The sequence below is a fragment of the Aphidius gifuensis genome, linkage group LG4, assembly GCF_014905175.1.
Source record: "Aphidius gifuensis isolate YNYX2018 linkage group LG4, ASM1490517v1, whole genome shotgun sequence".
Taxonomy (NCBI): domain Eukaryota; kingdom Metazoa; phylum Arthropoda; class Insecta; order Hymenoptera; family Braconidae; genus Aphidius; species Aphidius gifuensis.
This window is the reverse complement of record NC_057791.1, coordinates 8,934,500-8,953,821: the sequence shown is the minus strand read 5'-3', so window position 1 is coordinate 8,953,821 and position 19,322 is coordinate 8,934,500. Positions and strand designations below refer to the sequence as shown.

Below are 19,322 nucleotides of genomic sequence, written 5' to 3'. Positions count from 1 at the left end.
GTATATTTTATGCTCATGACAAAATAATAAAAAAAAAATACATATTACAAAAGACATATTTCTAAGATGAATATTTTGTAGTTTTGTTAATTATTTTAGTATTTTATTCAATTCTGTATTATTCACGTGGATATAATTTACGTGTAGCTATTTTTTTTTATTGATGTGTGGTAAAAAACAATAATTTTATTTCTCATTAATAAAAGAAATAAAAACAAGTGACTGTTCAATGTCTTTAAGTCACTTGAGAACTATCTTCATACAATTGGCAGTGTACTGTTTATATGTTTGACAGACAAAAAGGCTTACAAATTAGTTATAATAAACTAGTTTATAAATTTTACATATATTTCAATCATAAATATATGATTAGCTGTATAATGAAGAAGTAAAAAAAAAATCTGAAAATGTACAAAGTTCAATGATATGGATATACGTATGCAATGGATCTGATGGTGAATAATTTTCAACTCATTTCTAACCCATTTTCAAAATATGATTCTTCACAATTGTAATATTTGAAAAATATTGATTAAAGTAAAAAGAGTATTTAATATTGTATTTGATCGCATCTTATATTTTCGATAATTCTATAACAATTTTATTTCTTTTCAATAATATTGTATAATAATATATATAATAAATAAAAATTATATATCTTAGATATATCGAAATATATCCACATATATCTCGTAAATATAGATTTTGGATATATCCACAGATATATCTATATATACGCCGTACGGCGAATTCCCAATATCTGAGGTATATCTGGATATAAAGGGAATGTTTCCAAAATGTATGTTGGATACATTTTTACGTATATTTTAGATGTATATATTTCCACGCGGGTATAAGTCTCTCCTATAAGTGTGACTTATAGGATTTTTTTGTACGTGTTGATACATACATTTATGCACATATAAACATTTATAAACACTTGCGTTATTAAAAAAGTTTATTATTGTTATAATAAACAATAATAATAATAATGCGATCGTTTTATTGAATATACCGAAAACCTGTGAAATATTATTTAGAACATGTCTCTTATCTGGTCAAGATTTTTAATCTGATTTTTTTTTTGTACAACTTAACATGGAGGTTAGAAAATTTTCGTCCTTATTAAGAAAGACCTCCAACACACTCAAAAAAATACATATTTTTATAAATAACTTAAATGAATCAAAATATGAATCTATATAAAAAATAAAAACAAAATTTATTAGTATTTTTTTTTTTTTTTTTTAAACCAAGTATTCATTGAAAAAAGACATTGGGAGTGTATTTTGTAGACAATAAAACTGGAATATTATTAATTAAAAGTATTATTGATTCATGCACAACTAAAAGAGAGTCCAATTAGAAAACTTTAACAATTTTGATAATATATTACCCTATTGTCTATACAGAAAACAGTCACGATATTATTTTTCGTTTAATACTTCCCTGGTGAAAATATTTCTCCGAATTTTTCCGAATTTCTCCGTGATTACTCCGAATTTCTCCGCGGTTACTCCGAATTTCTCCGCGATTACTCCGAGTTTCTCCTAAATTGACCCATGCGGAGAAATGAGTGGAAAAATTTTCTCCTCCTCGTTGATTTCGGAAGAATTTCCCCGCGGTAAAATTATTTTTTTCACATGTTTCTCCGCGTGTGTTTTTTTTCGCGGAGAAATATTTCCGAATGTTTCCTTACTCAAGTTTATTCGGAGAAACGAAAGAAAAATTTCTCAGTAAAATTATTTTTTCACACGGTTGGAGAAATGGCGGACGAATCTCTCCACCCTTTCTCCAACTTTCTCCACCATTTGTTCAATTTTTTTCCAACTTTTTCAATTTTCAATTATTTGAAAAAAGAATGACTAATTATTAATTGTTACATAACGCAAAGCATAATGATGTTTATTTTTTTTGAAAAAAATGAAAATTCGAAGACACTTTTTTTCAAAAAAGTTGATATACCTGAGGTACTTGGTCTACAAAACTCCCGTGATCGTTTCATCAAATTGATGAATGTGGGAAAATAAGTGGAAAAATTTTCTCCTCGTCGTTGATTTCGGAAGAATTTCTCTGTGATAATTTTTTTTTATTTTCACACGTTTCTCCGCGTACTCTTATCGCGGAAAAATATTTCCGAACGTTTCTCCGCCCAAATCGATTCGGAGAAAATTCGTAAAAAATTTCTCCGCGGTAAATTTTTTTTTTCACATGTTTCTCCGCGTATTCTCATCGTGGAAAAATATTTCCGAACGTTTCTCCACCCAAGTCGATTCGGAGAAAATTCGGAAAAAAATTTTGATACCTTTCTCCACTCATTTCTCCGCATGGGTCAATTTGGGAGAAATTCGGAGTAATCACGGACAAATTCGGAGTAAATGCGGAGAAATTCGGAGTAATCGCGGAGAAATTCAGGAGAAATCGCGGAGAAATATTTTCACCAGGGTTGGTTTAAAAAAAAAAAAAAATATTGATGAATTTTTTTTTTATTTTTTATATAAATTTATATTTTGATTCATTTAATTTATTCATGAAAATACGTATTTTTTTGTATGTATTGAGGGTCTTTCTTAATAAGGACGAAAATTTTCTAATCATCACGTTAACGCGCGTTGGCTTAGGGGTAAAACACTCGCTTTTAGAATTTAGGTATAGATAGGTAGATAGGTAGAGAGGGGTTCAATCCTGGTTACGGCCATTTGTACAAAAAAAAAAAAAAATATAAAAAGCTTATAGTTATTATCATTATTTTTTCATTTTAGTATCTAGCGAAACTAGATATAAACTGTCTAATTAATAGATATTTTTTATAGTTAGCTAAACTAGGAATAAAATGTCAATACAACCGTCTCAACTAGCCAGAAAAATGCCTAGTTCTTACCCCAGAAACTGGCTAGAAAATGGATTGGAACTATCACAAATATCTAGTTTCTAGTCATATTCTGAAAATAATTTCTACCAGGGATATTATTAAAAAAAGAGCTCATCGTTCAAACGAAAATACAATGAACATTGTTGTTGAAGCTGTTGAATCTCTTGTTGCTACCAGGTTGCCAAAAAATAATAGTTTAATACGTTCAGTTCGACGAACAAGAGTTTTAAATACACGTAGCAAAAAGTTTTATAAACATTTCTATAAAAATTTTTATACAAATTCTTATATAGATTTGGCGCTTTTTTTATAGAATAAATTCTATAAAATTTGTGGTTGTTTTTTATAGAATGAATTTATTAATTTTTTACAGGATTTGGTTTATAGGATTATTTTTATAAAAAAAAAATGATTTGTATATATCATAATCATAATAATACGCTGTTCTATAAAAATATTCTTCTATAGAATTTTGAATGATTTTTATAAAATATCCGAAACGGAATGTTTTATAAAATTTTTCCTATAGAATAGTTTTTATAGAAATATTATAAAAACTCTATAGAATAGTCCTGTATAGATTTTATTATATATGTAAGTATAACATTGTATATAATTGATTTATTTTATTTATTTATTGCTGTAACGAGTCTTTTTATCTATTGTACAATAATATTCATTTTTTAAACAAAGATATAAACCAAGCCAATGAAACATGATGACACTCAATCCATTGACAAACAGTTACAGTCACTTCTGAATCATCAGGGTCTATCTCATTATTAAACTCGACTAGAACACTTTTTTTTTTTTTAATTAACAATAAATATATATAATAACAATAAATCAAACTATCTTCATAATATGTAAAATTTTATATAATTAAGCATCAACGACCACGCCATTTATGAACGACTATGCGCATTGCTTTCTGGCAGTCGACTATTAATAATGAGAGAGCGAAAGAACTGAAAAAAAAAACAAATAGCAAGAAATAAATAGTAACTCTAACGCTTCCTTGTATACGCTCGGTGTGAATAGTGAACGAACGCACCTATGGTGAAACCGGCCAAAGAAAGGAGCGACAGATTTCATGTAAACCATTAACAAAGATATAAGCTGCTTTCCACTGCTTTCTTTCATGAACTTGGTGTTCTGCAGTCCAATTCTACGGAAGCCCGCAGTCCAATTCACAGGGCAAAATAAATTTTACACTTTAGGGCCTTTTTTTTCGATGGTGGCGCTTGAAAAACTTCTTGTCAAACCTCTATGCCCTGGTGAAAAAGATCTGGCAGATTCTGCAAGATTCGACGAAAAATGAAAAAATCTGGCAGATTCTGCCAGCCAAATATTCGGTTTTCAACAGTCTGCCAGATTCTGTCAGTTTCTGTCAGGTTTTGCCAGCCAAATACTCGATCTTAACAGTCTGCTAGATTCTGCCAGATTCTGTCAGCCACATATTCGACTTTCAACAGCATGCCAGATTCTGCCAGATTCTGTCAGCCACATATTTGATTTCCAACAGTCTGCCAGATTCTGCCAGTTCAATTTATAATTATTGTTTTTTTTTCAATAAATTGATTTTTTTGAATTAATACAACTGATTAGGAGACATCAAGTCGTCATCGAACTATTAGTATGTTATAATTTATTCTTTTATAGCTCATTTATCATTATTTTACGTTAGTTGTTATTCGACGATTCTCACATGTGCTCACGTCAGAGTTAATTCACATATATAGGAACTGAGATTATGATACTTATAAAAATTTAAAAAACATATTCAAGTTTAAAAAAAAATGCAACGCTTTGAGATTGAAGTTTCTTGATACCTTACCGTGATGTTTATAATAACCACAATAATTCGTCTAGAATTTTTTTTTTTTTTAGAATTTTTTGGTAAAAATAGTCTGGCAGATTCTGGCAGATCCTTACAGATTCTGGCAGATTATGGCAGATTATGACAGATTCTTACAGATTATGGCAGATTCTCACAGATTCTGACAGATTCTTACAGATTTAGACCGGTTTTTGGAACAACTGCCAGATTCCGTCAGGTTCTTGCAGATTCTTACAGATTTAGACCGGTTTTTGGAACAACTGCCAGATTCTGTCAGATTCTTACAGATTCTGCCAGATTCTTACAAATTTAGACCGGTTTTTGGAACAACTGCCAGATTCTGCCAGTTTTTTTTCACCAGGGTGCTAAATGTAACTCATGACTAGAGAGCTCATTTTTTCTGTGTTACGTTGGAGTTCACATCGATTATATATGTACACCGTATACGACCATTTATAAACAACAAAGGAGTGCTCAATCTGTTATTGCACTTGGTTTATTGCATCATGTGTTTGCTATTGTTGGAGCCCACTTGAATAATGTAGACGAAGGAGAAGAAGATAAACATAGAATATATTACGTATTTATAATATGAGAAGAAATAATATGATTAGTAAAGTATCCAATCCATTTGATACGTTAGATGACAGAACTTTATTTAGGTTATTTTAGGGAGCTTACAATTTTCAAAATAATGCAATGAAACATTATAAATTGTCTTTCTACAAAAAAAAGAAAAAATTAATAAATATATTAATAATGCTAGATTACCAAAACAAGTTTTTTTTCGATGTTAATACTAATATTGCTTTCTCATATACTATTTCATCATTTTTTCCAAATTTTATTTTCGAGCTTGCATCAGTAGGGCTCTAATCGCTCCAATTATTCACAATAGACATCAATAGACATACATATGCAGGGCAGTGATGGGTAATTCGACGATTTTCGGGGTATCATACAATCATACGTATGATACGTATCATACTACATAAAGTGTATGATAGTTGAAAGTGCCCTCTTTTTTTATAAAATGAACTAAATGATTTATCAAACTCTCACTCACACCACTGTACACAGCTGTCAAACTTTTTTTTTTATTACACGATAAATAATAAATAAATTCATCAACGTGTATAAAAAGTTTTATTAGAATTAAAACATTATACGAGAAAATGATTCAACAGTTATTATTATGACTTCTTTAAAAAAATGACTCATAAGTTCGCCTGGAATGTATTCAAGTATGCTAATATGATGAAAGAGGTCAACTTGGCAAATAGGTCTCCCAGATTAATATAATACGTTTCTCATGAAGAACGACAGGGAAAATATATTTGTGATATTAAGTGATTATTGAGTTGAATTATCTGTGTGATTATAATCTCTTAATTACTGTATTTATTATTTTTTTTTTGCAAGCTAATGAAACTATCTTTTTTCTTGGCATTTCATGATGTTCCTTAGAACTTGTCAAAACCCTCCTTGCCCACATATCATGGCTATTATCTCATTTTTTTATTGTAATTTTTGAGATTATTCAAGTAAAATACACACAATCATTTTTCGTTAGTTGATTTATTAATGAATATTTATAAATTCTTGAGATTACATATTATGTTGGATGTTAACATATTGTTTTTGGGCGCCAAATATGTGTATAATGGCGGATAGGCAAAATGGCGTCAGTAAAATAGTTTAAAAAGTGAAATGTAGAGGCGCTCTTAATGTATGATACATGGCGTATGATAATGGAGATGTATCATACTGTATGATACAGTGTATGATACTGCTGTATGATACACCGGTATCATACCTACCCAACACTGATGCAGGGGTATAGGGTTCTGACCTATTCACCATGGCATCTGGTGGCCGAATCGTAAACTATTTCCGAATGGTCGGAATCATAACAATAATATAACACATACAGGGCATACCAACACATACAAATAGTGGAGTGGTGTGAGTCGTAGTCAAGTGTCAAAATACGTATACAGATTTAATATTATAATAATGATTATAGATAACAATAAATAAATTGATAATTAAAAAATGAATGTCGGGGCTGGTATTTTTTCAGAGCGTATAAAAAAAACTAAATATATATGTTTAGTAGAGAATTCTATCAATCTTACTGGAAAAAAATTTTAATTGAATATTTCATATATTTTTAAAGCCCAATAAATGCCTAATCAAAAACAAAAACTTGGAAACAGTAAACCGTCTGTTATTGTAGAAAAAATTGATTAAAAATGATCCATAATAATATGATAAAAATATAAGACTCAAATAACACTGTATTTATCATTCAAATAGAGCGCCAAAAACCATTTGGAATGCGCCATATTGGCACACGGACACGGTGAGTGTGTGTAGGTGCTACTAAACCCCGCCCATAGGTCAGATCCCTATAGCACTACATGTATTTTTAAGTGGGCTTATTTCCCACGAGGGACCCTAGACTGAGTCTAGTGAGTATAAGTTTAGCCCGCCATATTGTATTGAGATGGTAAATCGGTTTATTTCTACGTTATCTGTCGCGATTCTTTCTTACCCGCTAAATTGAATTTTCTTTTGATGATTGTAATAACTATATTTAGGTAATTGATTAATTTAAATGAATAATAAGCTATAGAAAAAAGGTCTAAGAAAAGAATGTAGCCACATATTATTTTATAAAAGGAATTAATGTGGCTAAGAAATTATTTCCTTGAAACATAATTTTTTGGCAACATTAATTCCTTAGCCACTACTTTTCCTTAGCTACTGCTTTTCCTTGGACATTTTTTATTTATTTTATAAATGAAATACATGTCAATTTATTTGTTAAAAATACAATCGTCCAAGAAAAAGCAGTAGCTAAGGAATTAATGTGACTAATGAATTATTTCCTTGAAATATAATTCTTTGGCAACATAAATTCCTTAGTCACATTAATTCCTTAGCTACTGCTTTTCCTTGGACATTTTTTATTTATTTTATAAATAAAATACATGTAAATTTATTTTTTAAAAATACAAATGTCCAAGGAAAAGCAGTAGCTAAGGAAAAGATGTTGCTAAGGAAAAGATGTAGCTAAGGAATTAATGTGACTAATGAATTATTTCCTTGAAATATAATTCTTTGGCAACATTAATTCCTTAGTCACATTAATTCCTTAGCTACATCTTTTCCTTAGCTACTGCTTTTCCTTGGACATTTTTTATTTATTTTATTTAAATTACATACATAATATTTATGAAATAAATATTTTATTTCATATATGTATCACTTTAATTCTCTTCACATTCATTCTTGTCTCGATTTATTCATTTCAATAATTAACAAATCTTTTTTCTTTTAATTTTCGAGGGTCATTATTAATAAGGACGAAAATTTTTTTCTTACTCAATAACGCGCGATGGCTTAGGGGATAACGCACTAGGTTTTAGATTTTAGGTTCAATAGGTTTAGGTATGGTCGTAGGTTCGAATCCCGGTCGGGACAGAAAGAAACAAAAAAAAAAAAAAAAAAACAGGGAAACAATTATATATATATAAAGAATATATATATATTATATATAAAAATATGTTGGTGCACCATAGCTGGAAGTTGGTATGATCATTGAGTTGACCACCATGAGTATTATTAAAAAAAAAAAAATATGCAATAGTATATTAATTATTACACTTTATAATTATATGAAATATATATTAATAAAGATAATAAAAAAATAATAAAAAAATTTTCCTGTATGTGTTTTTCTTAATAAAAATAAATTGAAATCTGGCGCTTCGGTTGGCGCTTTGATCACTAAAAAATGGCCCCTGTTGGCCCTTTCAGCGCCACTAGGTGGCTCTTTCACTGCCCGAGCATCTGGCATAGTGGTCTTCGATTCTTGAAAAAAGTATCGGAATCGGAGTATCGATACTTTTTTTTTTAAGAATCGGAAAGTCGATGCATCGGCCAAAAATAGTACTCGATACTTAAGTGTCGAGTACTTTTTTTTTTTTTTCCGAATGAATTATCATTTGATTATAATATTTTTATTTTTTTTAAACTATATATTCATGAGAATATTGAGAAAATTTAAAAAAAAAAAAAATTTTATTTATTTATACAACTATTTATTGATTTGTTAATTGAATTTGAAAAAATTCCATTTCACGGTAGGCCATACGTTACGGTGAAGAAATCATCACTTTAGTGAAAAATGGTAAAAACACTATTTTTTTTTTTCTAATATAATAGAACCATAATTTGCAAACAAATAAAAATAGAAAAAAAAATCCAAAATAAAAAAAATTAACCAAGTGATTTCATATTTTTTCTTGGCTCAGTACACCCGATTTTTTTTTCCGATTCTTGAAAAAAAGTATCGAGAATCGATACATCGGCCCAAAAAAAGTATCGAGTAAAAGTAATCGATACTTTCCGATTTAAAATCGGCTTGTCGATACATCGGCAAAAATCGAAGACCACTAATCTGGCAACTCTGCCCTAAAGTGTAAAATTTATTTTGCCCTGTGAATTGGACTGCTGGTCACGTCCATTGTTATATGTCGAGTTAACTTCTCTATGGCAACGTCATATATAACTGTGTTTTTAAGACGTGCTTTCGGTACTCAACATCGTTAACAACTGAATTGGATAATCATTTAATAAAATTTCTTCGAATCAGTGATAATTATTTTGGTCTGTTAATCCTATTCAACCAAAAGCTCGAAAAAAAAGAATTTCTGAATATAATAAAATTAAATACCAATATCTGTTTAAGAAATTCTTTTCATCATAGATAATGGATTTTTTCGATGTTACTAACAGACACCAGCTTTATTCACTTGAACTAACACTCAGCTACCTGCAGCTACAACACGAAAATTTCAATCACTACAACAAAGACTTGATGAACATAAAAATAAAGTTTCTAACATTACCAATATTTGAAATAACCGCAAGTAAATTGAAATTAGAAAAAAGCCGAAACAGTTCTCTAACAAATAGTTCTTTGATTTTATCATCGAGTATATCTTGTCTATTCAGTGAAAGATCAGACTTTCTTGTACAAAAAATGCAGACAACGACAGTATGTATTGGTATATTTTTAAATGATGATAAATATCCAATTGCACAAAAGATTCTATTACTGTCTGGTTGTCCTTGCTATCAAAATTTGATAAAAATAAACAATCAACCAAATTCACCAGAACCATATCTATTTATTCGCAACTATAGCATTAATGATCTTGGAAAAAATAGAGTTGGTTTCATTCACCTCGAATTGAAAATCACTTGCCTTGGTCAATACGAAATAACCGGTTATCAGATCGAAAAATACTGTCTTGTCATTGAAAGTGATTGTGATGAGGGACAATATATTGTGAAACCAAGAGAGGATGAGTAAAGATTAATACTAAATAGCAGACTTACTGTTAACTTTAATGATACAACTGTAATGTAAACCTACAAGATTGACATCAATAAAACTTATAGAATGATGCTATTTATACATTTTCCGTGTTTTTAAAATGACTTCATGAAGACTCAATATCCTATGAGCGCGTAAAGATAGAGATATCTCTATTCGAATAAAGACGAGCGAACCGAAAAAAAAATTCGTGATCTTTGACGATCGTCCAAGAATTACGTCATTTTTGTCCACATCATGAAGACTAGAGAACTCTCTAGTCTTCATGGTCCACATCAACGACTATCGCTGATTATCGACAACGATCTAACATAAATTGTATTATGTTACATAATAGAATTATTTTATCGTTGGCGATCATTGAAAATTGTTAGTGATAGTCTGAAATGTTAATCTTCAACTTTCAGTAATAAGATGTAACTTTTTTCTGCATCGTTGTAGATGTGGACAAAAGTGACATTTTCAACGTTTTATCATGAAAATTATGATTTTTTTTCCGTTTATTCGATTATTGTTCATTATTAATCGATTATTTTATCCTCTTTTTTTATGATCATTCAACACATTCGCGAAAATCCAATAGTACATATAGGCAGGGTTACCAGTTTTTCAGAGCATCGTATCGCCATCTCCTTACCTTCAAAACGCCACATATCGCCATCTTTCATCCAACTTTATAAACGTAAAGATGACCAATTTAATTCATAGTATATATGCATGGTAGAAATATATTAGTATATAGTTATATACTACATTATTATATAGTATATTTCTACCATGGTATATATGTTAAAATTGTATGTATGACTGGATTTAAATTGGACGAATAATAATACATAACACACCTATATTTTATTTTATAATATTAAATATTAAATAAATTATATTTATTTCAATAATAAACATATTAACTTTACATTTTTTATAAAAATATTTTGAAATTAAATAGTCTTTTGCTGGCTTAAAAATAAAATATATGATGTATTTTTATTGAAATAATTTTTGGCTTATGTATTGCTCACCAATTATCAAACTATACTTGATCATTTTGTACGGTGTAAACCTGAATTTTCAAATACAGTATCTTTACCATGTAATTTAAGTATTTCACTGAGATCATCAATTGCAGATATTGACATATGTTTAGCTGTAAATACTGACAACTTTATGTCAAGCTTTTTCATCTCATCAGTGACTGTTGGAGCAACTGAAAAATGAATCACATTATATTACATTATCTAAAATTCGTTGAACAAAAAAAACAAATATCCCACACGTACCAAAATTTATAGTTGTGTTTTTCTTTGGTAATGCTCATGCTAAAATATTTTCTCTATGCACACGACATGCTGAATGACGTTCCAAGTCAGTACAATAAGCACGTAAAGATATTTTGCAAGCTTTACACCATGCTTCATTTTGATTAGTACAGTTTAATTTATGATATTCTATATATTCATATATATACATACAGTGGTGGTTTCGGGGACTACTTCATATATACAATGGTGGTTTTGAGGACATTTGGTGGTTTTGAGGACGGTCCTCAAAACCCCATTTGAAAAATATGCTCTGGTGGTTTTGAGGACTTTTTATTTTACCAGGTATAATTTTCATAAATTGAAATGTGAAGTAGGTATTACGACCGATTTATCTTCAATTGATTCCATCTTAAACTATAAATAGTAATGATTCGATGAAAAAATTCAATTATTTACCAAAATAAGAATTTTTTCGTGTGTCCCTGAAACCTCCATTCCAAGAACATCATTTTTCGATCTACTGGAGGTTTCAAGGACTTTTGATAAAAAAGCAAGATTACTGCGCTAAATGCATTTTTACGATTCAATTCAAACTACAAACATGTTCTCAGTGAATTTTCAGTATAAAAAAAATATCACTATGCTTTATAATAACATTTAACATAATTATATCTGTTTTAATATTGCATGTCCCCAAAACCACCAATAACTACCTTTTTTTCACACAGAGGCAGTTTTGAGGACTTAATTTGTTGAACCTCAATTCGATAGAACAGTCGAATTTATGAATTTCGATATGAATTTTCTGGCAGTTCTCAATAAGATTCTTCCCTTTTCATAAAATTCATCGTTGAAATTGCAGTCGACTGGATAATAACTGTCGATTCGACTTTAATCTTAATGTCCCCAAAACCACCATTTTACGGATTTCGTATCTCCAGCTATTGGCAGTTTTGAGGACATTCTGTAAAAATAGAAAATGCACAGGAATATGCAGATAAAGTGTACTCGTTTTTAATAATCTTTAGGGATATCTGTAATCTATGAGACATAACAACAAGTTTTTTCGGAAAATACAAAAAAAATTGTTCATCAAATAATTGTTGAAAGTCCTCGAAAGCACCGTGACATACAATTTTTATAATTGTAGAATGGTTGTTTCGAGAACATATGCTAAAATTTGTTACGAGTTCTACTGAAGTTTTCTTTGTGTCCACAGAACGTAAAGGTTTAGAAATTTCATAGAACCTTTCTGATAATCTTAAACGATACTCAATCATGAACGGAATTCACGACGTAATTTCAAAACGTCCTCAAAACCACCATACTACGAAATTTTTTTAGTCGTAGAACGGTGGTTTTAAGGACTTGCAGCCTATACCGGAAATTATAGAATGAATATTTCAAACTCGAAATAAGGCCATTCTTCTACACTGGAATTTATTATAGTCTTGAAAATTTATTGGACAAATCAAATCCTAAAGACTATCACACGAGACCAGAATATAAGGAAATTCTCCGACGAAAAACGCGTTGACTGGAAAGACGGTCGTTCTGTATTTTTTCGACATGGAAAGTTGAGACAATTTCTTCCGGTTTTCCGGAACCTCAGAAATGATTGATCACCTTGAATCAGTAGCCTGAACAACGAGATACTGCCTTAATTTAGTAGCATTAGAAATTCTTAGATACCGTCGGGAAAACCAAAACTTAATTCGTTTCGATAACAATAACTGAAACTATTTGTTAGACAGTAAGTATTTAGAGAAAGACCGTTGTCTATGTTACAAGTTCTACTCAAACTTTCCTGGTGTCGACGGAACGTGCGGGTTTGGAAATTTCATAGAACCTTTCTGATAATCTCAATCCATACTTGAATCAAAACGGAATTAACGACGTAATTTCGAGACGTCCTCAAAACCACCATACTACGAAAGTTTTTTATTCGGAGAACGGTGGTTTTAAGGACTTGCAGCCTATACCGGTAATTATAAAATAAATATTTCAAACTCGAAATAAGGCCATTCTTTTACACTGGAATTTATTATAGTCTTGATAATTTATTGGACAAATCAAATCCTAAAGACTATCACACGAGACCAGAATATAAGGAAATTCTCCGACGGAAAACGCGTTGACTGGAAAGACGGTCGTTCTGTATTTTTTCGACATGGAAAGTTGAGACAATTTCTTCCGGTTTTCCGGAACCTCAGAAATGATTGATCACCTTGAATCAGTAGCCTGAACAACGAGATACTGCCTTAATTTAGTAGCATTAGAAATTCTTAGATACCGTCGGGAAAACCAAAACTTAATTCGTTTCGATAACAATAACTGAAACTATTTGTTAGACAGTAAGTATTTAGAGAAAAACCGTTGTCTATGTTACAAGTTCTACTCAAACTTTCTTGGTGTCGACGGAACGTGCGGGTTTGGAAATTTTATAGAACCTTTCTAATAATCTCAAACCATACTCAAATCAAAACGGAATCAACAACGTAATTCTGAGATGTCCTCAAAACCACCATACTACGAAAGTTTTTTATCCGTAGAACGGTAGTTTTGAGGACTTGCAGCCTATACCGGAAAGTATAAAATAAATATTTTAAACTTGAAAAGAGGCCATTCTTCTACACTGTAATTTGTTATAGTCTTAATAATTCATTGGACGAATCGAATCATAAGGACTATCGCATGAAACCAAAATATAAGAAAAATTCTCCGACGAAAAACGCGTTGACTGGATAGACGGTCGTTCTGTATTCTTTTAACATGGAAAGTTGAGACAATTTTTTCCGGTTTTCCGGAACCTCAGAAATGATTGATCACCTTGAACCAGTAGCCTGAACAACGAGATATCGCCTTGATTTAGTAGCATTAGAAATTCTTAGATACCTTCGGGAAAACCGAAACTGAATTCGTTTCGATAGCAATAACTGAAACTATTTGTTAGACGTTCTTGGTGTACGCGGAACGTGCGGGTTCAGAAATTCCATAGAACTTTTCTGATAATCTCAAACCATACTTAAATCAAAACGGAATCAACGACGTAATTTTGAGACGTCGTCAAAACCACCATACTACGAAAGTTTTTTATTCGTAGAACGGTGGTTTTGAGGACTTGCAGCCTATACCGGAAATTATGAAATAAATCTTTTAAACTTGAAATAAGGCCATTCTTCTACACTGTAATTTGTTATAGTTTTAATAATTTATTGGACGAATCGAATCATAAGGACTATCACATAAAACCAAAATATGAGGAAATTCTCCGACGAAAAACGCGTTGACTGGAAAGACGGTCGTTTTGTACTCTTTTAACATGGAAAGCTGAGACAATCTTTTCCGGTTTTCCGGAATCTCAGAAATGATTGATCACCAGTAGCCTGAACAACGAGATACCGCCTTGATTAAGTAGCATTAGAAATTCTTAGATACCTTCGGGAAAACCGAAACTGAATTCGTTTCGATAGCAATAACTGAAACTATTCGTTAGACAGTAGGTATTCAGAGAAAGTTCGTTGTCTTTGTTACAAGTTCTATTTAATTTTTTTTGGTGTCTACGGAACGTACCAATCCATAAACTTTTTCCGTTAGTGCTTTTAGGAACATGAAACCCAAACTGAAATTCATACAATCGTTAAGTATGACTTAAAAAATGGCGCATTGTATGTTTACTTTCAGAACTCTTTAATTGCAAGTTCAAAAATTTTTCTTCTAATATTTTCTTTATTCTATGATATTTTTCCATTTTCTCTCGATTTTCTCGGTTTCAGTTCGCTTCGTAGAAGTAGATGATGTTATACACGTATTCCAAACAGTCATAACTCTGTACTCTATTTTCTATGATTAGTTCGATCAAGTTCTATGAAGAGCCTTCAAAACGACCAACATAATCTAGATAAAAAAATATAATAAAGGGGTTCGAGGACATCATGTAAGATATATAAATAGTGTTTTATCTTCATTAAATTCATGTTCAGAACCTTGTTTTCGAATTCTTCTTACATTACACGCAAGTGCTATCATATTTAATTTTTTTCAAATCTATGTTATCGATGCACGGATCTTACCCAAATACAGTCCTTAAAATCACCTCTTTATAAGTTTCGAAAAAAAGGTATCAGAGGATATGAGGACTTCATGTAAAAATAATACAAAGAAAATGGCACCGTGACAATAGTATTTCACTTATGTTAATGTGGTCATTGAAATTCCGGGCAGAAAGTTCTGAAAACCTCGATTTCATAACTTTCGAAAAAAATCTATCGGAGGATTTGAGGACATCAAATTAAAACACTAACAACGAAGTCCTATCATATGGCCCTAACACATTTTATAAATTGTCATTCAATATAAGTATTAATCAATAGATATAAGAAATATTGCAACCGTCAAGGCAGTCACTGGGTTGAATTAAAGTGATAATTGAATTTCTGAAAGAAAAGTCCTTGAAACCTCCATTACATAGTTTTTTAAAAAAATCTATTGGAGGTTTTGGGGACATCAAGTTAAAACGATAACAAAGAAGTCCTATCATATGGCCCTGATACATTTTATAAATCATTATTCAATATAAGTATTAATCAATAGATATAAGCACTTTTGCCACCGTCAAACCGTCATTGAGTTATTTTAGGAAGATAAGTAAATTTTTAGCAGAAAAGTCCTTGAAACCTCCATTACATAGTTTTTTAAAAAAATCTATCGGAGGTTTTGGGGACATAAAGTTAAAACGATATCAAAGAAGTCTTATCATATGGCCCTGATACATTTTGTGAATTGTTATTCAAAATAAGTAATAATCAATAGATATAAGGGCTATTGCCACCGTCAAAACAGTCATTGAGTATTTTAAGAAGATGGGTGAATTTTTAAAAGAAAAGTCCTTGAAACCTCCATTACATAGTTTTTAAAAAAAATCTATCGGAGGTTTTGGGGACATTAAGTTAAAACGATAACAAAGAAGTCTTATCATATGACCCTGATACATTTTATGAATTGTTATTCAATATAAGTTTTAATCAATAGATATAAGGACTATTGCCACCGTCAAAACAGTCATTGGGTTATATTAAAGGGATAATTAAAATTTAAAAAGAAAAGCCCTCGAAACCACCATTACATAGATAAATTCTTCATGCATCGGTTGTTTTGAGGACTTGTGTCAAATCTTAAATTTTATGTATTAAAAATGTAAAATTTACTACTTCTATTTTTTGTACCTTCTAAATTCATGCCAACACAATACTAAAATACAAAGGATTCGAATAAATAAGGTAAGTGAAGGGTTGAAACAGTGTCATAACGATGGTCCTCAAAAGTACCAATCGATAAAAATTTTTTTATTTTGGTGTATACAATAAAATCGTCTTATACATGGATGTACATTGATGTACAAAGTTCAATTACTGAATAAAATCGCAAAAAAAAAAAATGTCCCCGAAACCACCACTGGATATATATATATAAACATATATCAAATAAACATGATTATAAATATTTTTCCTAACCTTTAGCCCAAACATATTTTTCCCATTTTTTTTGATATCTGAAAACTCTTTTTTTTTTTTGTTGAAGACATGTCAACAGTTTTTTTTGCCAGTTTTTGGCATTTTTAATATTAATAAACAGATATATCAAATGAAATATATTTTAAAATTAACGCTTTACTAGACTATAGCATTTTTTGTCTAGGCGGTAATGTAAGTTACACATGCATTTATATATACGAATACATGTATATACGTAAAAATACATGTCACAGGTGCAGTCATCAAGGATGATTCGCATTCGCGTCGTGAGTCACTCGGCACTGACGCAGGCACTTGCGACTTTTCTAAAACGAAGACGCAGAATGCTTGCCCTAGCGAAAATGCCGATAGTCGGATTGTGCACTGATCTCATACAAAAACGACACAAAACCGACACACGACTATAAGAATTTCTAAGTCACAAAAACAAATAGTAAGAACCCTGGTAGAAATATTTCTCCGCCGTTACTCCGGCTTTTTCCGGCTTTCTCCGGCATTACTCCGGCTTTCTCCGGCATTACTCCGTTTTTGGCCCATTTCCGGAGAAACTACTCCGGCATGAGGTTGGTGGCGGAGAAATTACTCCGGCATGAAATTGATGGCGGAGAAATTATTCCGGCATGAGGTTGATGGCGGAGAAATTACTCCGGCATGAGATTGGTGGTGGGAAAATTACTCCGGCATGAGATTGATGGCGGATAAATTTTTCCGGCATGGGATTGATGGCGGAGAAAATATTACAATTGTTATTAATAAATACTATTTTTGAGCAGACAAACTATAGAAGTATTTTTCATCGGTTGAACATTTTTATAATATGACAATCTATTCTTTTGTGTTCTTTTGGTTCATGGAGAACCACATCCAACCCCGCACATACACATGCTTTATAAAAAAAAAAAATTGTCAAGTTCGCTCACACATTTATAATCTAATCCTCGCCGAGTCGCCGGACGGCTGCCAGAAATACCACCTCTACTGCTCACCATCGCTACTCATATACATGTGTGCGCCACTGTAGCATAGCAGTGGAAGCAACGTAGATTGTTTTTATTCATTATCTTGTTAAAAAAAAAAAGTTGTAGTGTTGTGCCCTAGTATATAAGGCAATGGAAAATCATATCAATAAACAAAGAAAATAATAAAAAAAGCCATATTGTGCCCAGGGCTAATATTAAAACACTCAGAATAAATGAATTCTGTTTGGATAAATTTGTGGTTCAGCAAAATGGCAGCAGCCGACTCACCAACGGACGACAGTCTTTATCCAATTGCAGTTCTGATCGATGACTTATAAAATGAAAATTTACAAGTAAGTACAATAATTATTATTTTTCAAATATTACCAAAGTTTTTTATGTTTGAAAAAAAAAAAATAACTCGATCTTAGTCAGCAAGTGTTTGTAACAATGAGGTTATAACTGGAGCGGTTTTTTTTTATATTAATTTCATCATATCAGTTGACTTAAAATTTGTTTAAAATGTAAATATGATGAACATTTTATTTTATTACAATTAATGAATATATTTTTATTTTATAGCTGCGATTAAATTCAATCAAAAAACTTTCAACGATTGCCTTGGCACTTTGTGCTGAACATACTCGTTGTGAGTTGATACATTTTGTTCCATTGGTACAACGTTTGGCATCTGGTGATTGGTTTACGTCAAGAACATCGACATGTGGTTTAATAAGTGTATCTTATCCACGTGTAAGTACAGCAACAATAGCTGAATTAAGAAATCATTTTTGTAATTTATGTCAATTGACATCTTAAGATGATACACTAATGGGGCGACGTTCAGCATCATCGAAATTGGGAGAATTTGCGAAAGTTGTTAAAATTGAGTATTTAAAATCTGATTCAATTCTAATGTTTGTTATACTTGCACGAGATGAACAAGATTCTGTTCGTTTATTAGCTGTTGATGCATGTGTTAGTATATTGCAACATTATTACAACGAGAAGATGTTGAACAACGTGTTATGCCAAAATACGTCAATGTGCTGCTGATTTATCATGGCGTGTACATTATATGATTGATGATAAATTTATAGATCTTGGAAAAGCAGTTAATTATAAACGTACCACATTCCGAAAATATAATTTTAGTTTTTCTGAGTCATTAAATGTGATGGTTAGTTTAAATAAATATATTTGATAAAATTGATGAACATATAACATTTCTACATGGTTTTTTAGTAATCTCATGCCGAATTAATTACTCCGGCATTAATGTTATGCCGGAGTAATTATTCTGGCATAAGATGAATGCTGAAGAAAATGCTTCGGCATAAAACTAGTGGCGGACTAATTTTTCCGACATTACTTTCATGCCGGAGTATTTACTCCGCCATCAATCTCATGGCGGAGTAATTTTTCCGCCGTCAATCTCATGCCGG

The 19,322-nt window shown here is 31.0% G+C and overlaps 1 protein-coding gene and 1 long non-coding RNA gene across 2 annotated transcripts; both read left to right on the top strand.

Moving 5' to 3' along the window:
- The first annotated feature begins 9,325 nt into the window (after positions 1-9,325).
- On the top strand, positions 9,326-10,134 carry LOC122854986. The gene has a single exon (XM_044156056.1). The coding sequence runs from the start codon at positions 9,493-9,495 to the stop codon at positions 10,096-10,098; it is 606 nt and encodes a 201-aa protein (XP_044011991.1). The 5' UTR covers positions 9,326-9,492; the 3' UTR covers positions 10,099-10,134.
- Positions 10,135-17,592: 7,458 nt separating this feature from the next.
- LOC122854993 lies at positions 17,593-19,098 on the top strand. The gene is made up of 2 exons (XR_006374027.1): positions 17,593-18,230; positions 18,460-19,098. It is a non-coding gene; the product is annotated as an uncharacterized LOC122854993 (long non-coding RNA).
- The last annotated feature ends 224 nt before the right edge of the window (positions 19,099-19,322 follow it).